This window comes from Aulonocara sp. 'chitande type north' Nkhata Bay, linkage group LG19, assembly GCF_057382095.1.
Source record: "Aulonocara sp. 'chitande type north' Nkhata Bay isolate Kocher_YH1m ecotype deep benthic linkage group LG19, A_spYH_male_GT1.1, whole genome shotgun sequence".
Taxonomy (NCBI): Eukaryota; Metazoa; Chordata; class Actinopteri; order Cichliformes; family Cichlidae; genus Aulonocara; species Aulonocara sp. 'chitande type north' Nkhata Bay.
This window is the reverse complement of record NC_141362.1, coordinates 16,062,122-16,082,672: the sequence shown is the minus strand read 5'-3', so window position 1 is coordinate 16,082,672 and position 20,551 is coordinate 16,062,122. Positions and strand designations below refer to the sequence as shown.

General features: G+C 42.0%; 1 protein-coding gene across 5 annotated transcripts in view; it reads right to left on the bottom strand.

Moving 5' to 3' along the window:
• Positions 1 to 1,315: 1,315 nt before the first annotated feature.
• ttc7b (tetratricopeptide repeat domain 7B) overlaps positions 1,316 to 20,551 on the bottom strand; it is a 28,533-nt gene continuing 9,297 nt past the window's right edge. The window contains exons 8-23 of one of the 5 annotated variants that reach the window (XM_086273846.1): positions 20,099 to 20,274; positions 19,864 to 19,927; positions 19,628 to 19,765; positions 19,311 to 19,499; positions 19,063 to 19,180; positions 17,152 to 17,209; positions 16,768 to 16,840; positions 16,434 to 16,594; positions 16,224 to 16,340; positions 14,433 to 14,534; positions 13,639 to 13,736; positions 10,965 to 11,015; positions 8,211 to 8,351; positions 6,591 to 6,793; positions 3,540 to 3,613; positions 1,316 to 3,100 (exon numbers count right to left, since the gene is read on the bottom strand). In XM_086273846.1, the coding sequence (XP_086129972.1) occupies positions 2,953 to 3,100; positions 3,540 to 3,613; positions 6,591 to 6,793; positions 8,211 to 8,351; positions 10,965 to 11,015; positions 13,639 to 13,736; positions 14,433 to 14,534; positions 16,224 to 16,340; positions 16,434 to 16,594; positions 16,768 to 16,840; positions 17,152 to 17,209; positions 19,063 to 19,180; positions 19,311 to 19,499; positions 19,628 to 19,765; positions 19,864 to 19,927; positions 20,099 to 20,274 (1,911 nt within the window). In that variant the 3' untranslated portion in view covers positions 1,316 to 2,952. Of the gene's footprint in view, positions 3,101 to 3,539; positions 3,614 to 6,590; positions 6,794 to 8,210; positions 8,352 to 10,964; positions 11,016 to 13,073; positions 13,353 to 13,638; positions 13,737 to 14,432; positions 14,535 to 16,223; positions 16,341 to 16,433; positions 16,595 to 16,767; positions 16,841 to 17,151; positions 17,210 to 19,062; positions 19,181 to 19,310; positions 19,500 to 19,627; positions 19,766 to 19,863; positions 19,928 to 20,098; positions 20,275 to 20,551 lie in introns of all 5 variants that reach the window. The other 4 variants (XM_086273850.1, XM_086273847.1, XM_086273848.1 and 1 more) reach the window with 4 other exon arrangements.

Sequence of the window (20,551 nt, the reverse complement as noted above, 5' to 3'; positions counted from 1 at the left end):
TTCTAGTGGCCACTAGAGGCTGACTACAGAAGCGAGTCAAACCGGATGACAACTTCCTGGCAACTTCTGGTCACTAGGGAAAAATGTGTATTCCCCTGACTGGTTGGGGAGTGGCTGCTGGCTTATTTCCTTGTGACTGCTTTGGTTGCTAGTAGATTGGCTTAACTTTACCTCCAAACACTTGCCAACTAGTCTCTGAGTGGCAGCAAACCTTGGAAAAAGATCATTCGCCTTCAAAGTAAACGCCCTTCCTTTAGAAATGTGATTGCTGCAGCGGTGTTTGCAGACAAGTTCGCATCACTCACGCAGACTGCAGGTGACCGTGGCAACCTAGCAACCTAGCAACCACTTGGCAACTGGTCGAAGAGTACACATTTTTTCTTAGTGACCTGTGGTTGCCGGGGGGTTTTGATTTAGTTTTAGTTATAATTTAGGCATCTAAATTCTTTCAGTTTTAGCCGAATAAACATGATAAGTTTATAGCAGACTAAATGTGAGTGTAAAGTTTGTTGTGTCTTTATCAATTGCTCCACATGGTTTACAATGAGTCTTATTTTCCTTAAATGTTCATTTTGTTGTATTTTCATGAGAAACACTGGGCCTGTTGTACTGTTTCCCAGGAGCAGATCAAATCTGCTGCTGCCTAACCTTAATGCACATAGAGATTATTTCTGATTGGACCACTTCCAAACTTGTCCCGCCTTTCTACACAACTTAATTAGTTCTAGATTGGTTTTCGTCATTCGAGAATATTGTCATCTTGCTTTTATTCATTGATGAAAGCATCAGTGCGTTATGCCCTCATGCATTCGCTTTTATTTAGTTATTTTCCTGTTGATGGACTCACATTTGGAGCCAGCCTCACGTGGCCATTAGAGGGACTGCAGTTTCATTTTTGGACAATTGAAACGAATTACAACCAGCTTCATTTTGTGCACTAGCCAATAATAAGAAACCCTAGTGAACAAGTACTTTGTGTCATTTTTAAACTGAAATTGTGGCAGTAACTGCAGGAATTGTGCAAACGTTTACACCTGGACCCTGGTGATGACCTTTATGAGAGATTAACCTCTAGTGACACCTGAGAGTCCAGCAGAGACCTCAGGACTGGGCGGGCGGGAGAGACCGAGCGGGGGCTTCCTGGCACTCCAGGACAAAACCTGTCAGCGCTGTAATCCTCTGATAAAAACCACACAAAGGAGCACGCGTCGATTTGCTGACAGACACACACCTGAGAAAGTAACACACACCGCCGACCCCAAGGTCGCTGCCAGGAGGAGTACCCCCCACACACACACACACGAGAACCAGAGAGCATCGGACATCTTCTTTTTATCCACTTTTATTATCTTGGTCTTCATAATCATTCATTTACAGCACAAAGGACTCACTGCCTGAGCTCAGGAGGATGTCCTTTCATACCTCACTCTCTCTAAGCAACATCATTCTCCAGAAAATAGTTATAATTTACTCTCTAAAATAATAATACACTAGTGGAACAATGAAATATACAGCAATAATTCTTTGTATTTATAATCAAAAACGAAATAAAAATATTAATCTGGTGATGGGACACAAAGACAACACAATCACTGCGGGTGCATTTGCGCTCAACAAGAAAATCTGATTTCTGGAGGAAAGATGTGGCACAGATTCCAACAGTTTCCCGCTGATTATACGTTGCTGCCGTTTGAGTTGCTCCAGGTGGCACTTTGATTTTTCACTTAAAAACTTCACAAAACCACTTTAAAATCAGCTGCAGGAAATCAGATTTCCCGTGAGGACGAATGCAACCCGAGGTTTGGCATTTACACCGATTTATTTCTCAGTGAAAGTCCGTCGATGCTCCGCTGGATACCTTAAAGACCTGGCTGATCCTGAGCCAGGTATACAGTAACAACGATCCCCCTCCATGCAGATGCAGATAACATTACACGAGCATCTTTCCTGAGTGGATACAAGCACCAAAAAGTGTAACAGATACTTTTGGAAAATGATCTTAGTGTCGAGTCAAACACCATTGACCACTCAGAAGTCTGAATTTACTACAGTGGGTTCCTGTCTTCAAATTTTAACAATGCTAACACGGGTGCAAGGCTACAGTACAGTGAAGGCAATACTCAGTGGTTTGACCCCCAGCTCGATCTGCTGCTGATCTATAGTGTTTGTGCGTGCATATAAAATGGGATTGAGTTTTTGTAGTGTTAAAAAACAAACAAACAAACAAAAAAACACAAGCATATACATACAGCAATATTTATCACTGACTAAACCAGGTGAGGGCAGAACACAGAGACTACACAGAGTTTTATCTGATGAATTATCAGAAAGCAGAAAAGATGCAGGGCAGGGAGAGGGATTAACAATGAAGACATGAACCCACTGAAAACAGGGTCCACTGGTGGCTCTAAATTGTATGGTGCTCTCTCACCTTGCTGAACTCCGTAAATCATCATAAGAAAAAAAAAACAACAACAAAAAAACAGGAAGGGAGTGGGACGGACAGGTTTTGGCGCTTGCATCCACTTTTGAAAGAGTGTTTTCTGCTGCATCGATGTGAACAGTACCAAGTAAATGCATATTTGGCTTTTAAAGGAAATCTAATCCATTTATGTTAAAACTGCTCAGAGTGTATGTGTGTATTTGGACTAAACAACATGTAAACACAACTTTCAGGCTTCTGAGAATAATGATTTGAACGGAATCTGACGAAGGAGACAACACGCAGCGCGGGAAAGAGACACGCACACTCACGTAGACGTGGCCACAAGAAAGGCATTGTGGGAAGCACGGGTAGACAGAGGGAAGCCTGTTTATTTGTACTCTTTGCATTTCTATATACACTCTGAGTTTATGTGTGTGTGAGGGTTTGGCAGTACACCTTTTCACAGGTCTGTGCGTGTGTGTGTGTTTGTGAAGTGGCATGCAGGCATGCTCTGTGTTGTGTTTTTCTCATAGCGCTCTGGGAATGATGGTGAAGGGCAGGATGGGGCTGCTGGCTTCCAGCTCCAAGGCGGTGAGAAAACACTCAGTGGCGGCGGCGGTGTTTCCCTGAGCCTGCAACACCTCGCCAAGACTGTTCCACACATCGTGAGCCGTGCTGAGGAGGACAGAGGGATGAAGAGGTCACAAGAGGAAGAACAGAAACAAATTTAAGGGGGGAAGGAAGAGTAGAGGAAAGAGTATAGTGGAGAGGAAAAACATGGAAGATGAGAAGGAAAGAAGTGGAGGAAGAAGAGATGAGAGTAGAGGGATATGGGTGGAAAGTGGGATGGCAAGGAGAGAAGTGAGGAAGCGAGAAGATGGGAAATACGAGGAGAGGAAAGCAAAGAAAAAAGAAGAGGAAGAAAAAAGGATGAGAGGAGAACAGCAGCATAGAAAGAGGGAGGAGAAGTAAAAGAAGAGGAGAAATTAAAGGGATGTAAGAGGAAGTGGGAAGGAAAGAGGAAGAAGTGAGGAAATAGAAAAATGTTGAACCACAGGTGCCTTAAAGGAGAAAACGTACAAACATTACCTTGTTTAAACACAAACAAACTCACCTGTTCACCTGCACGGCGTCTCTCAGCACCTTTTCCGAAAGACTGTAACGCTGCAGCTGGTGCAGGATCAGACCCTGCAACAGAGAAAACAAGAGAAGAAGAGAACATCCCCCTTTTTTTATCATGCTGTGTATCAATGATTCAGCAGTTGGCTTTATTTAAAAAGAAGCTCTAAAGTTACATTTAATATCGGTAACAGCCACCCTCCTCTCACTTTTAACATTTATTATTCATGAAGAATTTAAACCAGAGATTCAAATTTACACAGTGCGCCGTGTCATTTATCTTCTACCGCAAACTACCTGCCGTATTTTACACACTTCCAGTTATAAGATGATGATTTTCATTGGGTCTGAGCTCTCTACTCCGTTTTTTTCCTTGCATGAGAGCTATGGAGATCAAATTCAGCAAATGGGAAAAACTAATGGAAGTAATCTTCAACAGGGTATTATTGAGGGACAGCCACCTCCACAGCTAATGTGCCAAAATGTGCAGTTCCTCGAGTGGCCACTTGGTCTTTACAGCAGCAATATCAAACTGCTTTTACACGGGTGGCCACGTACAGCCAACTTTCATCTTTTGGTAGTTTATTCCTGAGACTGTCCACTAAAAATAAAACTCTTGCAGGCTCCGCCGGGCCGATTCTGGCCCTCGGGCCTTACGTTTGACACCTGTGCTTTTCGGTGCCACCCACCATTTTTTGTGCGTCTTATTGTCAACCACGTGTCTTAACAGAATTTTAACCCCATGGAAACAGAACAATGGAAAACAGTGGCTGGAGACCACAGCGTGACCCAAATTATTTGTGAACATGACTGCAGTTGGTGCAAGTCTGGAGACAGGTTGCCTCCCAAAAGGCGACCCCAATCGAAAGCGGTCGAAGATCGAGGGTGTCCCAGTGATCACCACAACTGGCAATCTCCGACTTCTTCCAGTCACAAAGAGGTTGCCGTCCATTTTTTTACAGTAGTGTGAGTGAGTATGATGAGGGAAGTGTTTCTTCTTCTTTGTAAGTTGGCGTCATTGCAGGTGATGAAATCATCTGGTTTGGGGTTGCTTCACTGCCTCATGACCTCCGCAGATTATCAAAAAGTGAGTATAAGCAGAGTAGCCCGGAAGGAGACCCTTTAAACTAATAACGATGCCAGGCACACCAAGAATCCTGTCCGGATTATTTCTGTTTATTCGTGACTGGAAAACACTCTGACTGAACTCCTGTTGTTTTTAACTTTCATAAATAAACATGAATTCCTCCTGTTTTTAGTTGCTCTTAACTTAAGGTTGCATCATATTTTTTTCCAACCTACTCTTTTTCTTCTCTTTGTTCCATAACTGGACTTTTAATCTCTTCTCCTTTTCTTTTTAGTACTCTTCATGTGCTTTTCGTTTTAGTCTCGGCTTTTACTTCCTTTGATTTACCTGATTTAACTTTTGCAGACTGATGGTCCACCGTGGGTCAGTCAGCTCAGTTCTTTATTTCACTTTTATTATTTTCACTCTTTTCATCTATTGCTAGATTATCACTTAGGGCTGCCACAAACGATTATTTTGATAGTCGACTAGTCACCGATTATTTTTGCGATTAGTCGACTAATCAGATCATCATCCACTGGACGTACAGCGTACAGCTTATTGCACCAGCAGCATCTGGTCTTATATAACTATCATTAGCTTACAGCTTGAAGTGTTTGTGCTAACTAAAAATAAAGACAAGATGGTAGTTTATTAATTTTAATGAAATTTGCAGATTGTTTCGGTGAAGTTTAATAAACTCCTTGCTTTCTAAAATATAACAGGACACCGGAGTATATTCTCCAGCGTCTCACACTTCTGATAATCAGCTGTCTGCTTGACAGTTTTAGCTGTGCAAAAACTATAACTTTAATCTCAGCCAAACAGATTTACTCAGGAACAAATAAAATACTAAAGAAAGCCAAACAATAACATTTTTAAGTTATCTAAGTGACTTATATATATGTTTAACCTGACTAGCGAAAGACGGCGGTGGGTTTGAAAACGATTTGCCGGGAGTCCGGTGTTCTCACGGCTCTAGTTAGCCTTGCCCCCGCCTAGCTAACGAGCTAGTGGGTAACAGACGTCTCCGAAAACGTCGGAGCGCTTTTGAAAATATGTGGTGTCTTGATAAACTGAGCAGATATTTGAGGTTTACACAGCTACATTCTCGCCTGAAAATATGTTAAACGTTTATTTTGTGACCCAGAAAGAATAATAAGAGTAAAGTTAAAACTAACTAGCTGCCGCCATTGTTGACAACTGCGCTGGGCTGCGCTATGAATTCTGGGACACAGCTTCTTCTTCTTCGGGGTTTAACGGCAGTTGGCATCCTTGTACATGCAGTGCTGCCATCTTCTGTTTCAGTCCGTTATTACACTCTTAAATCCTACTACTCATTCCTGCGTCCTTTGTGATCTTACAAAGCTTCAAACGATGCGTCGACTATTAAATTAGTCGTCGACGATTTTAATAGTCGACATAATCGTGACTAGTCGACTAATCGTGGCAGCCCTATTATCACTTAACATTAACTAAGCTGAATAAATTGGAGAAAAAGCCAATTTTCTTTATAGGCATGTTCAACTACACCATCTTTTTCCTGCAGACACACATGCAAGCTCGAAACTTTCCCCACAATTACCAAGACAAAATCCAGTTTTCAAGCTAAAATACCAACTACACAAATTGTCAAAAGCCTCCAAATGCATGAAAACATTTTAATCTGCACTCGGGTCAGATGGACACACTGACTACTGAGGTACTGATCCGCCTTCAGGTGCCATTGCCGTGCTGTCACTGGAGAGAATTTCTGTGTGTTACTCTCTCCATCAGCAGGTCTGTTCGTTTCTGGCCTGCCAACATGAGTGAATGAGTGACAAGGGCAGACGGAGCAGACTGAAAACAAAAAACAAACTTGCTCTCCTCAGGTGAGGTTTAACCGTCCCGGCAGACTGTAGGTAATTACATAAAAACACACAAAACCCGTCAGGGTGTGAGGGCACTGCAGGCAGGCAGGTGGAGGACAGAGTGTCTTACCAGTCTCTGCATGGTCTTGACATGAGTCGGGTTGATGGACAGGGCCTCCTCGTACCAGCGCTTGGCTTCGTCCATGTTGCCCCTCAGCTCGGCTATCTGCCCCCTCATGTAGAGGACGTTGTGGGACGTGGGGAAGAGGTTGGCGGCTTCCTGCGTGCAAGCCGTGGCCTCAGCAGGTTTTGACATGCCGATGTACACCTCAGCTGTTCAACAGAGACACACGCAGAATTTCAAACTGATAGAAACACTGTGAACCTCCAGGGCTAAAAAACAAATTCCTCCAACTGTGATCATTTTTGTTCCATGTTTTTCCTCAAAGCACCCGAAGCCCATTCGGTGCAAGTTTACACATATTGATGATATATGATCTCTCGTATCTGTTGATCTTTTGTGGATGTAATGTGACATTCTTCATCATCTTCTTCTTTTTTCTGCTCCCTATGGGGCTGGCTACAGTCTGCCTGCATCTCACCCTATCCCAGCATCTTCTACTGACATACTGACCCTCTGTGGTCTTCCTCTTTTCCTCTTGCCTGGTAGCTCCATATTCAATACCCTTTGTCCAGTATATCCGCTACTCCTCCTCCACACATGTCCAAAAAACGATCTCAGCCTAACTTTGTCTCCAAACTCATCTACCTTCTCTACCTACACTCCTTGCAGCTTCACTATTACACCCGTTGCTCTCTCTCTCTCATTCTCACACATATATTCAGTTTTTCTTCTACTGACTTCCATTCCTCCTCACTCCAGAGCATACCTCCACCTCCCCAGACTTTCCTCCACCTGCTCCCTACTCTCAAAGTCCATCATCGTCCACAGAGACTCCTGCCTGACCTCATCTGTTAGCCTGTCCATCACCACTGCAAACAAAAAGGGGCTCAGAGCTGATGCCTGACGTGTAATCTATATCTCGCCACTGGCCTGCCGTCATCATATATGTCCTGCACATATGTGCGTTTGTTTGTTTGTTTGAACGACTAATTAAATGTGACTTTTGGACTGCTTTTGCTGCACGGACACGGCGATACTCTTAACATGATGCAGAAAATAAGAAAGGATAAAAACATTTTTCCCTTCAAGCTGCATGAGCAGAAAAAAAAAAAAAAAAAAAAAAAAAAGACTTCTTCACTTCATGCCCAGCTGAGGCTTTCACTGCGCTGGTGTGATGAAGACAGAATGATACGAGTAGAGACGGAGGAAATGAGCCTGAACTGGCTGATTACATTAGCCATATCACCGGGCTGGACATGGCCAACCCTGACAGGAAGCAGCTGGACAGATAAACAGGCGGACAAACTACCTCAGCCCGAGTGTGTGTGTCTGTTTGTGTGGACACCGCAGTCTGTCTTGGTCGCTGAAATCAGAATCTGAGCTCAAGTGAGGGGAAATCTAATATATCCAGTAGATATCTAATCAAACTGCTCTTCAATAAAGTCCTGGAGGCTGATGCCAGTGCACTCACTCTGACCTCATATCTGATTCTCTGATGAAGCAAATATCGACCACAAGAGGTGAGCAGACAGTGCCCTGCTGTATTTGACGGCCAGTTACAAAATGATTAATTATTAAGGCATAAAATAACTTTCATGCATGCGCTGCGAATGAGTAAGAGGATACCTGCATGGAGCCAGATCTGAGCCAGGGTCATCCAGGGGTGCAGGGGTCCATGTTTGGGGGCACTGCTCTGCAAAGAGGAGGCGACTTCGGATAGAGCCTGCTCCACACGACTGGCTGCTATTGAGGTAGCGTGCACCGAACCTGGAGGGTGGAAATCAAACCATCACAGACGAATACACCATCTTCCAAATTTTGTGACTAACCACTACAACAGCAGTGTTAGGCAGCCATGTGCCACAATGCAGGGTGATTTTAACTGAACAAAACAACAGCAGAGGCCACTGATTACTGTGGTTCTGCAGTGTTTGGTTGCAGTAAACAGTTGGAGTCCACACTGGCACACAGTTTTTCAAGCCTTAAAATAAGTCCACGCCATTCAGCACTCGGCGGCACACAGTGTTAGGGCCCTGAGTTACAACGAATTAGTGTCACCATCATGCATAAAACTGCATCACTCTGCTCATTAGTAACTAAAAGAAGCGTCGCTGTGATGGTCTGCGTATCCGCGGACTATTACAGGGGTCAGCATGGGAGGAAAAGCAGGTCCACAAAAGCCAAACGTATCACAACGCTACACAGAACGACCCCCTTACACATCACAAAATTTGATCTTTGTCTTGTTTTGTTTCGCTAAACTGTCATATGCATTGCAACCTAAAGGGATTAAAAATGAATAAAACGTGCCTCTTAGAGTCTTTTTCTAAATTTAAAATGAACACAGCTTGCTTTAATCTGATCCGTCCCCTTCACTGACTGAAGGAATAATAAAAAATATTTTAAAAAAGGAGAAGATTTGAATGTTAACGATTTCTAAGAGGGGACTACGTGGCAAAAGGATGTCTCGATTCAGCTGAGAATCCTGTTTGCTGTGGAGTAATTTATTAGACGCCACCATGCAGCAGCCCAGCCGAACGCAGCACAACACGGGCAGGATGGCGTGTAGCGCTCCCTAAATTAAGCCGATGATGGCGAATAAACACCTTCAGCCTGCAGGTGGAATTTGTTTCGGTAATTTGAAGCTTTATTTGATTTATTTTAGTCTTACTTTGTTTCACTTTTCTCTGTACATCGTCTGTCTGCAAGCCTGTTTCTGTACTGCAAAATGGCAAATATGGATTTTTACCCAAATCCACATTTGGATGTGTATAAAGATGATTTAAATGTATAAGGCCCAGGGAAGGCCAGTGAACACCTCCATCCCTAGAGAGCTGGAGGAGGTGGCCAGTGAGAGGGAGGTCTGCACGAATGAATGTATTAAATACGCCAGAATTACACTGAATTATAGATCTACAGATTACATGAAGCCCAAAGTGTTCCCTGCCTCTAGATTCTTCAGATCTGTCACCCTGTGACCTCCCCATCATCTATCTGTTGCTTACTATGCTCCCGTGCACCTCCTTTCCTCCGATCCTCCTCCAGCTGCCGTTTTCTTTTTTGTTTCTACCCGCAGGTCTTACTGTTTGTGTGTGCTGCTCTTTGTTTGTGTTGGACTTTACATCATTCGTGGAGTGTTTATTGTTGCACGTTATGCTTGTTGTGATTCTACGAAGATGTCAGGGTGTGTTTGAATGTTTTCCAGTGGTGTGTTGCTGCCACCTCTTTAAATAAGTATTTTAATGACTCCTCTGGTAAAAAACACTGCAGAGTCCACGCCCTACTTGGTCACTGAGGTTTTGTCATCAGGGTTTGTAGAGTAGTAGGCTGGGGCAGGCTGATCGGTGTAAGTCAATATTTCGATACAGCTTGTTCGATCCATATAAAAATTTTTTTTTTTAAAACCCCCAAAAAACAAACTTGGCTAAATTTGCAAGGGTCAGATTACCATGTGGGATATGTGGCTGCTCAAAACGAGGTCTTCTTTTTATCCTCAGTTTGATAACAGGCTCACCTTCAACCCGTGTTTCCTTCTGGACTTAAATGTGCTTTTCAGTTATCAAAAAATAAACAAACACCAAAATAGTGCCAAATTCCATGGTATGAAGGTTAAACTTAGCTTGTAAGTTATGGTACAAAGTTGATTTTGAGGGCGTCAGGCAGAAGGCACTCACTGAAATAACGCAAAAATTTGCAAAGACCCATATTTGACACAAGCGGTACTTTGACATCATGTGAAAGATGCGATCGTTAGCCTAAGTGTCAGAATACAGAGAAGGATATCAGCTGTACAGAGCTGATAATGCCTTTCATGAGAAACTGCACCACTTCCTCATTTGTGCAACTTCCCACAAACCGCTGTGGGAAGTAAATTGATTACAACACTTGAGCATCTGTCAGCAATTTGCCTCGAGCTTGTTGTAACAGTTACTGTCACAACTACCATCACATTCGTGAGAAGGAAACTGCTTCCTGGTGAGTTTTTGTTCTCTTTCACGTTACCGAAAAGGATAAACGCATCAGAAATAACATCTGTGTGCTGGAAAATAAGACCCTCATCTGGATTGTGCTCTAAAACAATCCAAACAAGTTGTTTCCTGAACACCTTCATGCTGCTTTAATGTGACAACATGCAAAAGATGCCTGAGCTCTTCCTTCTAACTCACTGTGGGCATTTGGATCAGCCACCAGCATGATTTAAAAAACAAAATAAAACTGTTTGCAGATGTCACCTTAAAGCAGAAGATATTTGCACATACTCTCGTCATATGAATATGGCACATATCTGGACCTCTTGGGACAAAGGGGGAGCAATGACGGAAGAATGGATGAGGGGGGGAAAAAAAGAAAAGAAAAGATGGAGGTTAGATGGCTACTTACAAACAGAAAACATGGAGGAAAAACCAAGTGTGTTAGCGTCCTGAAGGCCGCCTTGAATAAAACGAAGGGATGGAAAGAAACAGAAAGACGACTGTTAATGATTGAAAGAGAGGAAGAGACAGAAGAAATATCCAAAGCACGATGAGGAAAAAAAACAAAAGAATCCACAGAGGGTAGACTGCAGCACCCCGCGGGGTTTTCATTCTTCACACAGTCACTTTTAGACCACATGACAGCAGGCGAGCCGCTTCCACTCATGCACCCTTTCTAATGACAGAAATTTGATGTGAATAACATGTGAATATGGAGGACCGAAACAGACCAAACTGTGAATAACTACATTAAAAAAAAAAAGTAAAAAGAATTCTCATGGAATTAGCAGTAACTGAACTTTCAAAATAAGAGCGCTGCTGTTTCTTTGCATAGATGGAAAAAAACAATATGTATAGAAAATAAAAAAATAAAAAAAATCAGTATGTGTGGAAATACTGAAATATTTAGGTCAAGAAAAAATAATCAGTAAATAACGATTATTTGTAGGAATAAATGCACTAAAAGGAATACTTAAAATAACTGTAGGTAAAAGCTAATTTTTATGTGCTATAAAACACTATTTATGTTCTAGTTTGTTTGCTTATTGGCAAATTACTTCATTTTACTGAGTCATTCATTCTTTTTTTTCTGTTTTTTTTTTTTTTTTTAAACGTTTGGCAGAGTCAGTCCTCCATAAATGCACACCCACTGGCCTATTAAGTAGTTAGTGCCATAAAGTTTTTTAAATACCAAAATGTCGAGAAGGCCCATATTTCAAGTCATGACAGGTTTTTTGTTTCAAAAATTGGTGAGGAACATTATATTTTACACCTCATGATGTGGTGCGCCTGCATATTTGAATTAGCTTTTTAATGAACTAATCATTCAAAAATCTCCTAAAGAAAGTAAATGTATCATATTTTCAGTAACCATGATGATCGACTAGCTGTCACCGTTCTGTGGCCTGCGGGGAAAAATAATCTAAAAGACAACCATTACCATTATTATTATCATTAGTAAGAGAGATGGCAACAAGGACAGACAACATCGAAACTGGGAAGCACGACAAATTAATGCTGGCTGAGATGGAAACACTGAAAATTATTAAAAACAAAAACAGAGGTGCAGAGAAAGTGCAGCTGCGATCTGTGGAAAAAAAATCCTTTATAACATAAACTGCCTCCCCCCCATCTGATCAATAAATTTTAGCTAAATAAAATGAGTGTGTGTGTGTGTGTGTGCGCGCATGTTTAAGTCACAAAATAAGCAAAGCAAATGCATCAAAACTCAACTCAATCCACATCAAAGTTTCTGCAAACATGCCAGGATTTACAGCAGCTCTGTGGAGTTTGTCTCTGCCAAAACTCCAAAATGGTTAGTCTCTTTAGTCTCTTTGTCCAGGCTTAAACAAATCTCTCTAATTCACGATCCGCTCAAGCATCAGTGCGGGTGAAAGCACAAGAAGGATGTGGCTGCTCATAAGAGGAGCTTTCTTAGATATCGAAGAGTTCAAAGATAGCTGGTGGTTTATGGGCACATTATATTAAGCCAGGAACTAACAAGTGATGCCTTTAAGTAAGAAAATAATTGCAAAGCAGGTAATTAATATCTTCTCCAAAAAATACAGAAGCATTTTTTAACTTTTAAGATTTTTCTTTTGCCTTAAAACCACATCCAGGAGGATTTAAATGTGTCAGGAAATGGTGCTGCCCCTGTCATTTTAAAATATTTTTTAAATAGTTAAATAGTTTTAAATATCAGTGAATTTCTCAGCATTATTAAAGTAATACAGCTTGGCCTGACAGTACTCTGCAGTACAGGAAATTTCATGACTTCATGAGCATGACAGAGATCCAACTGGTCTCTCAGGAGGCTGAAGTGCTTCATAATATAGTTTGGATCTTTAATTCTATTCGTGTTTCTGGACATAAATTTTTATGATGTTATAACTAACAGCAGTCACAACATATGTAGCTCAAAAATCACAGAAACAGGCAAAAGTAACTAGTGATGACATCTGTTTGTGGTCAGTCTCCACACCGTGCTACAGGCAGAGCGGACGTGGAGGAGGATTACAGTTGGAGGACAGCTGGCGGACTATGGCGTGGTTGCAGAAGGAGTGAGTCCTGGTCTTTGTGCGTGGAGGTGGAGGAGGAGGAGGAAGGGCAGGGGGAAGGGAAGGAAGAGGAGAGCGGAAAGATGGTTTTCGGAGTGGAGGCAGAGGAGTACGGGGAGGCTGGAAGATGAAGACAGGGGAAGAAGGGGAAGACAGCGGGGAGGAGACGGTGGACATGGTGGAGGGGGAGGTAGGGGAGACTGGTTCGAAACCAGAGAGCGAAGAGGAAGAACCTGAGACTTAAAAAGGAGGAAATAAAACAGAAATGAGTGAAATTAATGAAGGATTAAAGAAAGGATAGAAACAAAAAGACCTTTTCTCAAACAACATTTTTTAAAATGCTCCCATTTTTTAAAGTTTATACATTAAGTTAAAAGAAATCAGATTCTTTTATAGACTTTTCCCTCTGCTATCTGTAAAAAAGACATCAGGATGACCATTAGAGGAGAGAGAATAATTAAACAAGTTTGACTCCATGTTTACTGATGAACGCTGAGCACGTAGATTTCAGGTGTCTGTACCTACCAGTCTCAGGGTCACTGAAGTCAGGCAAGGTCATAGCGTTGAGCTGTCGCCTGTCTGCTATGGCTCTATCCAACAGACTGCTGCCACGCCCCGAATCACTGCCACGAAACACACGTGGATGTAAACAAAGGGAAAAAGCACATCCGCACGCATGCAAGTACACACACACACACACACACACACACACACACACACAGAGCCTGGGATTGAGCTGGTGAGCAAACATGACCTCCAAAACAAGGAGATAAAGCATTTTAGTGCCTTGGTTACCTTTTGTTTTCTTAGTTAGATCAAGCTTCAAGGGAACTGTGTTATTAATGAAGAGACAACGACTCATTGCCAGTTATTCAAATGCTTGATTGCAGCTCTTGCTGCCAAGGATGGCACAACCAGTTATTAGATTTAGAGGGCGAAGAGTTTTTCACACAGGAACAGGCAGGTTTGGGTTGGTTTTTCCCCACTTAATAAATGAAATAATTTAAAAAGTGCATTTTGTATTTACTCTGGTTATGTTTATCTTGTATTAAATTCTGTTTGATGATTGAAACATTTAAATGGGACAAATGCACACAGACAAAAAAAAACAAAGAAATTAGGCATATTACTAGCATTGGCTAACATTAGCCAGAAAAAAAAGATGGCTTAAAGTGATCTGTAGTCTGGAAAACTATGGATTAAATGCCATATGTAAAGCCACATCAGTGTTTCCTTTTTCTTTTGTGTTCCTGTTGTGCCTGTTTGTTGACATTAGTGATTAGTGGACACCATTCATAAGCTAATGTTAACTTCCTCACTGTTGGCACTGGGAGCGGCACTCGGGAGCGGGCGTAAATGCCACATCCTTTGGATATTTGCAGAAAATTCCCAAGTTCTTCACAAAGAAGTCACTCCACAGACTGTCAGAATCAACAGAGAGAGTCGGGGAAGGTCTTATATTTCATAATTATGTGATAATCCATTCAGAAAATTTGCAAAAACAAGCGTGTAAAACATTTTTTTAAAAATTTTTTACTAAATGGACATTTAATTAGGGCAAGAGTTGCAGGATCATAAATATAAACTAATACCAGCTTATGTTTTCACATAGTGAGGTTTTGATTAAAATTAAAAACAAACCTAACATCAGGTTAACATAAACAGTAAACTTTATTGACCGTTTATGTTATTAACTAATATTTGTCCACAGAAGCTATTTAGTACACATCACCAAACATGCCTGGAATTATAGCATTTTTAAATGCCAAGACCATTAGAATGAATTAAATGCTTCTCCATGAAAGTGCTCAGTTGGTAGTTCAGTGTAATCCAGTCTTCACAAAGTTAGAGTCTTAAATTCTTTTTAAAAGTCTTAAAAATGTTACATTTGGTGGCCAGATCCTTCAAGGTAGTCTCCTTGCACACCTCTGCACCTATCTCAGAGCTCCACACCGGTCCCATTATGACCACACGAAGGTGCTTATTTAGGACGAGGGCTGCATCTTCAGATCTTCACAGCAGCGACCCGTCAACCTTAATATTATTTTGGAATAGAGGTCAAAGCCGCAGGGAGCTCAATCTCAAGAGTAGGAGAAATGAGAAATCACAGCCACCTGCCTCGGTTACAAATGCTCTCCCTCCAACTCCTCAAGACATTAGATTAGACGCCCAGTTTTACCCTGGGGGATGACATCATGGTGCTCAACATCTGATGCACTTTGTTTGGTTTTAAACCGCTGATCACAAGTAATAATCTGGAAGTATATTACCTTAAAGGGGACAGTAACATTTAAATCAGGTATAGTTATTGTTTTTTTATTGGCACCATATCTTAATTATTTAAAATAAAAGCAAACAAATAAAAAAGATCAAACTCTTTGTTTTGTTACGGCACCAGAAACAAGAGAAGCAGTGATTCTCAAAATTTAAGGGACTATAAAAAGGAAACAACAATAAAACAAAGCCATGTGATTTGAACCATGTGTTATTGTTCATTTATCTGACCAAATAATAACTATTTTATTTCTCTTGACTTTGGTGGAGGCGTTACTGGATAATCATCATCAAAAATCAAAATTGGAACACACTGAATATTAAAAGGACGACTCACAGAAAGCGAGTACCTCCCGCTGTGACTTTACTCCCATGTGCAGTGTTTTTCTTAAGTTTGGGAGGGGCTGACATAGAGCAGAGGGGTTTTTTGGGGACATTTACTGGTTTTGCTAGAACACATGACACCAATCCTGCCTTCTAGCCACAGGCTCCGTGTTTTGTAATATTTATGTATGACTTGAACATTTCATCGATCTTTAGATCCTCGACTTCCAAAGTTAAGACTTACATCTGCTGCTAGTTTGAGGCCCGTTGGATTTGAAACCACCTGCCTGACGAGATGACGTTCACAAAAATCTGTGACCACCTTCTATTACATGATGGTTTTAACCATCTGGTGTCTGGTTTGTCATCCATCTTGCACCTTGGTGTTGATGGTATACTAGTTTTGCCTGTCTGCATTTTGTAAATTCTATCATCACTGTTACCATATTTCTACCACTTTCTATCAGTAGTAGAAATAGTAGTGTTTTTATCGAGGGGGAGTGTGTGCATACCTTGGGTTGGTAAGGTTGTAAAAGCTCTTCCAGATCTGCAGCATGTGTTTACAGGTGAGCAGAGCTTCTTCGGGTCCTCTACACATAGCCTCCAGCTTCACCTTGGTATACAACAGACTACACAGACACACACAAACTCACAATCAGCCTGATCCAGCTAAATTAAAAAACAAAACAAAAAAAACCTCAGTGTGAGGTCTGTGAGCTCACTTGAAGTTTTCAGGGTACTCGGAGAGAGCCATCTCTATGATATTGAGAGCATCGTGGTAGTGTTTCTGGGCAGAGAGAAGCAGGGCCAGCAGGTGAAGGGAGTGGACGTCATCTCCTTGAAGCTGCAGTGCCTGTCGAACATAGCCTAGCGCCTCGGGGATCTACACACATACACACACATATGTACACAAACTACAGGTTTTCACAACATTTGGGATAAAAAGCACTTTGTTAAATATGTGCAACTCCTTAGAGTTTTGATTTTGGACGTCTGCCTTTAGTGTCACAAACACTTGTGTTGCTTTTCTCTTGCTACGACTGTACATTGCATTACCTGTCTGGACACGGCAAGCTGCAGCGCCAAGTAGAAGGCTGCCAAATGGTCAGTTGGAGACAGACTCTGAGCTCTACAGATGAGAAGAGAAAGGAGATGTTGTGTTCAAGAGGCAGCAAATAAAAAATTAAATAAGGTTAGATAAAACTTTAAAGATCCCAGTGGAAAAATAAGGTCAGCGCTGCAGCAAGACGGATGGAAAAGGGAAGCAAATGCTGACCATATTTATGGGAATAAATAATGTCAAAGCCAAACACTGCGCACAGATTAGTCATAGCACAAGCACGAAGGTTCAAATGAGTCAAAAGCATAATGTAATGGTTTGGCAGGGTGGTAAGTTTAAAGTGTAAAAAAGAAAACAGAGCATCATAGCTCAGTCCGAACCTCTGGAAGGCTCCCAAAGCTTTCCTCTGGTATTCCTCCTGTGTGCTCCGCAATGACGCTAAAGACATGCAGAGACACAAACACACCGATGGGTTTTACAGTAACACTGATTATGAATCACTGCAGCTTTTTGCACACTTCTTTTCATACTGCAAAAACATCCGGGCCAGAAACAGAAACAGATGATGCATCGCCTCATGTAAGCAAGCGCTCTATAGAGATCTGCCATCATACTCATCACAAACAAAAAGAGTCCCCTGACAGCACACATACCCAAAAGCAAAACCACTTGAAAAGTGGCTGAAAACTCAAGGTGAATGATTTTAAATGAGGAGAGAACTCATGGCTTCAACATAGACTTAAAGAACTATGACTCACACTTCCCTTACTTTGAATTTACTCAGAGTGAGCAAAGGTGTGATAAATTTGCAACCGTGCACAGTATACAACAGGGGTGTCAAACATAAGGACCACTGGACTGTGAAGTAGGGTAAAAATTTTGGACTTTTAACGGTGTTTTTATAAATTTTAAAGCCTGTGCTAGTGCTAAAGACCTCCTACACAGCTATTTGTACAACACAAAACTTGTGAAGCAATAGACAAACAACTAAATGACAACGTGTCCACAGGAAAATAAATAAAATATGGCATTTTCTGGCAATTAACAAAAGCCTTCCGCTTTCTAATTACAGGACAGTCTGGGCTCTGAGCTACCAGACCCTTTTCTGTATTTTTACACATTTCTTACAATTTAAGCCCAAAGAGTCGTGCCGACACACTCCTTTCATTTAAATAGAGCAGTGAGGTGTGGTGCTTAAACGGCACTTCTTTTTCTTCTATAGAGATATCGCAGGGATTAAATGTGCAGTTAAACTTCTTTACACTGACAGAAAGACGATATTCACTGGTCTGGTCCACTAAAGATCAAAGTAATATGCATAAATAAATGTATAAAAAAGATGGAAGCAGCATCTGGGTCTGAAAAGTGAAGACCTTAAACCTGCATTCATTTTAATGGCCACCAGGGGGCAAAAAGAATTATGAGCCCATAGAAACCTCATCGAAAACGGTCAGGACCTCGTAAACCTTGGTTTATGGCCTCAGTTGCTCATTTCAGGTCATACTGTCTAAACCATTAGGACCATTTTGTAAATACTGGTCTGTTTAAGTGTTACAAAGGAAGATTACACAGATATGATCATTGCAATGAGCGCCCAGTTTCATATACAGCTCCACCCCTTGCTTGTCATATTTAGTAGTTGAAAGTTGCTTGAACGGGAAAGAGCAGCATCGAGTTCACCACGAAGAAGAAGGAGCTCAAAAAAAAAAAAGAAAAGAAAAGAAAAAAAACCCCCCATCAAACATTTTCATTGTTATCGCTCAGTTTCACTTCACTTCACTACAAACAAAAATTCTTTGTGTTTGTGCTGTTGTTGGGCAATAGGTGTCATAACAGACAAACTAACAGGCTCAAAAACATCTCCCGACACTGGCCCCTGGTGACAGGTCTGCAGCTGAGAATTTTTAGCCACGCCCCTGCATACATGAAGTGCTGTGATGGATTTCTTAGAAGTCTTTTCATGGCCTTTTGCACATGAACTGAATTCCTGACCCTAAAATGACCCTACAATTTAAATTTTTAAACAGTGTGAAATGGGGCATAGTAGGCAGCAGGGACAAATTGATGATGCACAACCATTTGAAAGATGGAAAAAACAAAATCACAAAAAAGAGAAAGCCCTCCTGACCTGGGCTAGGCTGGAAAAAAACTCTGGTCCAAATCAGCCAATGAGTTTGCAAACTTGTAGCTTTTCCTGATTTCTTTTCACCCAGAAAAAAATAAAAATCTTGCTCACACGTTCGCACCAAGAAAATGACTCAGGAGATGGAACTTCTCCTGAACAGACTTACCATCAGTGGCTTTGAGGCTGTAAACCAAACCTATAGCCAAGTAGCCTTTGGCTCTGAATTCAGCTGCTTTCTCTCCCATGTCAATCACCATCTTTGCAAAGCACTCTCCTTCATCCAGCTGAATAATGACAGAGGGAAATTTATAGGAACAGAGAGCGAAAGTTAGACACTGGTGAACATGTTGGAGGCAGTTATATTAAGAACTAACAAACCGCCCTCACAGGGCAGCTCAGCTGTACGGTTCGCACCCAGTGGAGAGGTCCGATGCACAGCTTTACGGCCAGCAGCGGGATGGTGGGGTCATCGGGCTTCAGGCGGATACACTCCTTGAGAACCTTAACGGCACGAGCTGATTTGCCTGCTGCCATCAGCGACAAGGCGAGCTGATACCACAAGTGGAACTCCTCAAAGGCGAACTTCATGGCTCTCTCCAAACACTGAAAGATAGTACATTTTTCTGTTTTATTGGGATGTCTCTAGGCACCAACGTTTGTTGAGGAACAAAAGCAGTGAAAATACTATCCCCACAGTCACTGTGACTGCGGTCTACAGAGGGGTCATTCACCTCTGACAACATCTCATACTGCCCTCTCCTGCCCAAAGCTATGGTCAGCAGGTCATACACCACCGAGGCCGACTGCAGACTGATGATCCGATCGTTGTTGTGTTCAGGAATTCTGCTTAGGACGGCATCACGGTTGGCCTGAAACACACAAAAGCCCACGTATGCATAGGTGTGAATACGGAAAAACCAGCTCAGTGTTCTGGCATGGTTTACTCTGCAGAGAGTTTGTGCCTCACCATGGATTCACTGATGAGCAGCAGCAGCAATGCTTCTTCTGTGTTCTCCTGAGGGCAAAACAGACTGCGAGGAGAGGAACGCAGCGGGAGGCCGATGGAGTTGGACGAGGATGAGAGGGAGGGAAAAAAAAAGGGAGGGAAAAAATGGAGAGAAAAGTGATGAGAACAAATTGGTGGAAAAGTACACTGGCAGCAGATTTAATCTGGTATCCACGCCAAGTGCTTTGCTTCTTACTTCTCTCCCGAGTACACTCGTGGGCGTCGGCTTAGGCTGTAGCTCTTGCTATGAGTGTGTCCTTGGCGTGTCGGATCGTCCAGGGGCGACACAACGGGTGGGTCTTCAAGAGGAGACCAGTAACTCTGTTCGCACATTCCTCTGAGCAAGATCTCTGCAAGCTGTCTGGCTATGGTCTGTACGAACACAACACTTGTATATTAACTTCTTATAGCACAGCACAGGCTTTAATCTGGACCCTTTCGTCATTAACGTACATCCTTATAAAAATTTACAACTATTGGATCTAACAGCCTGTCCTGGGATTCTTCCCAACAGAGAGACAGACAGACGATACAGTTGTGGTGCAATTTGTGGAAGAAGTGACGTGTTTAAAGGAGTAATTTGGGAAATTTTTAAACGTATTACTTGTTGCTAAGATGAGAAGAAGTTAAAGTCGGCTGCCACAGACAG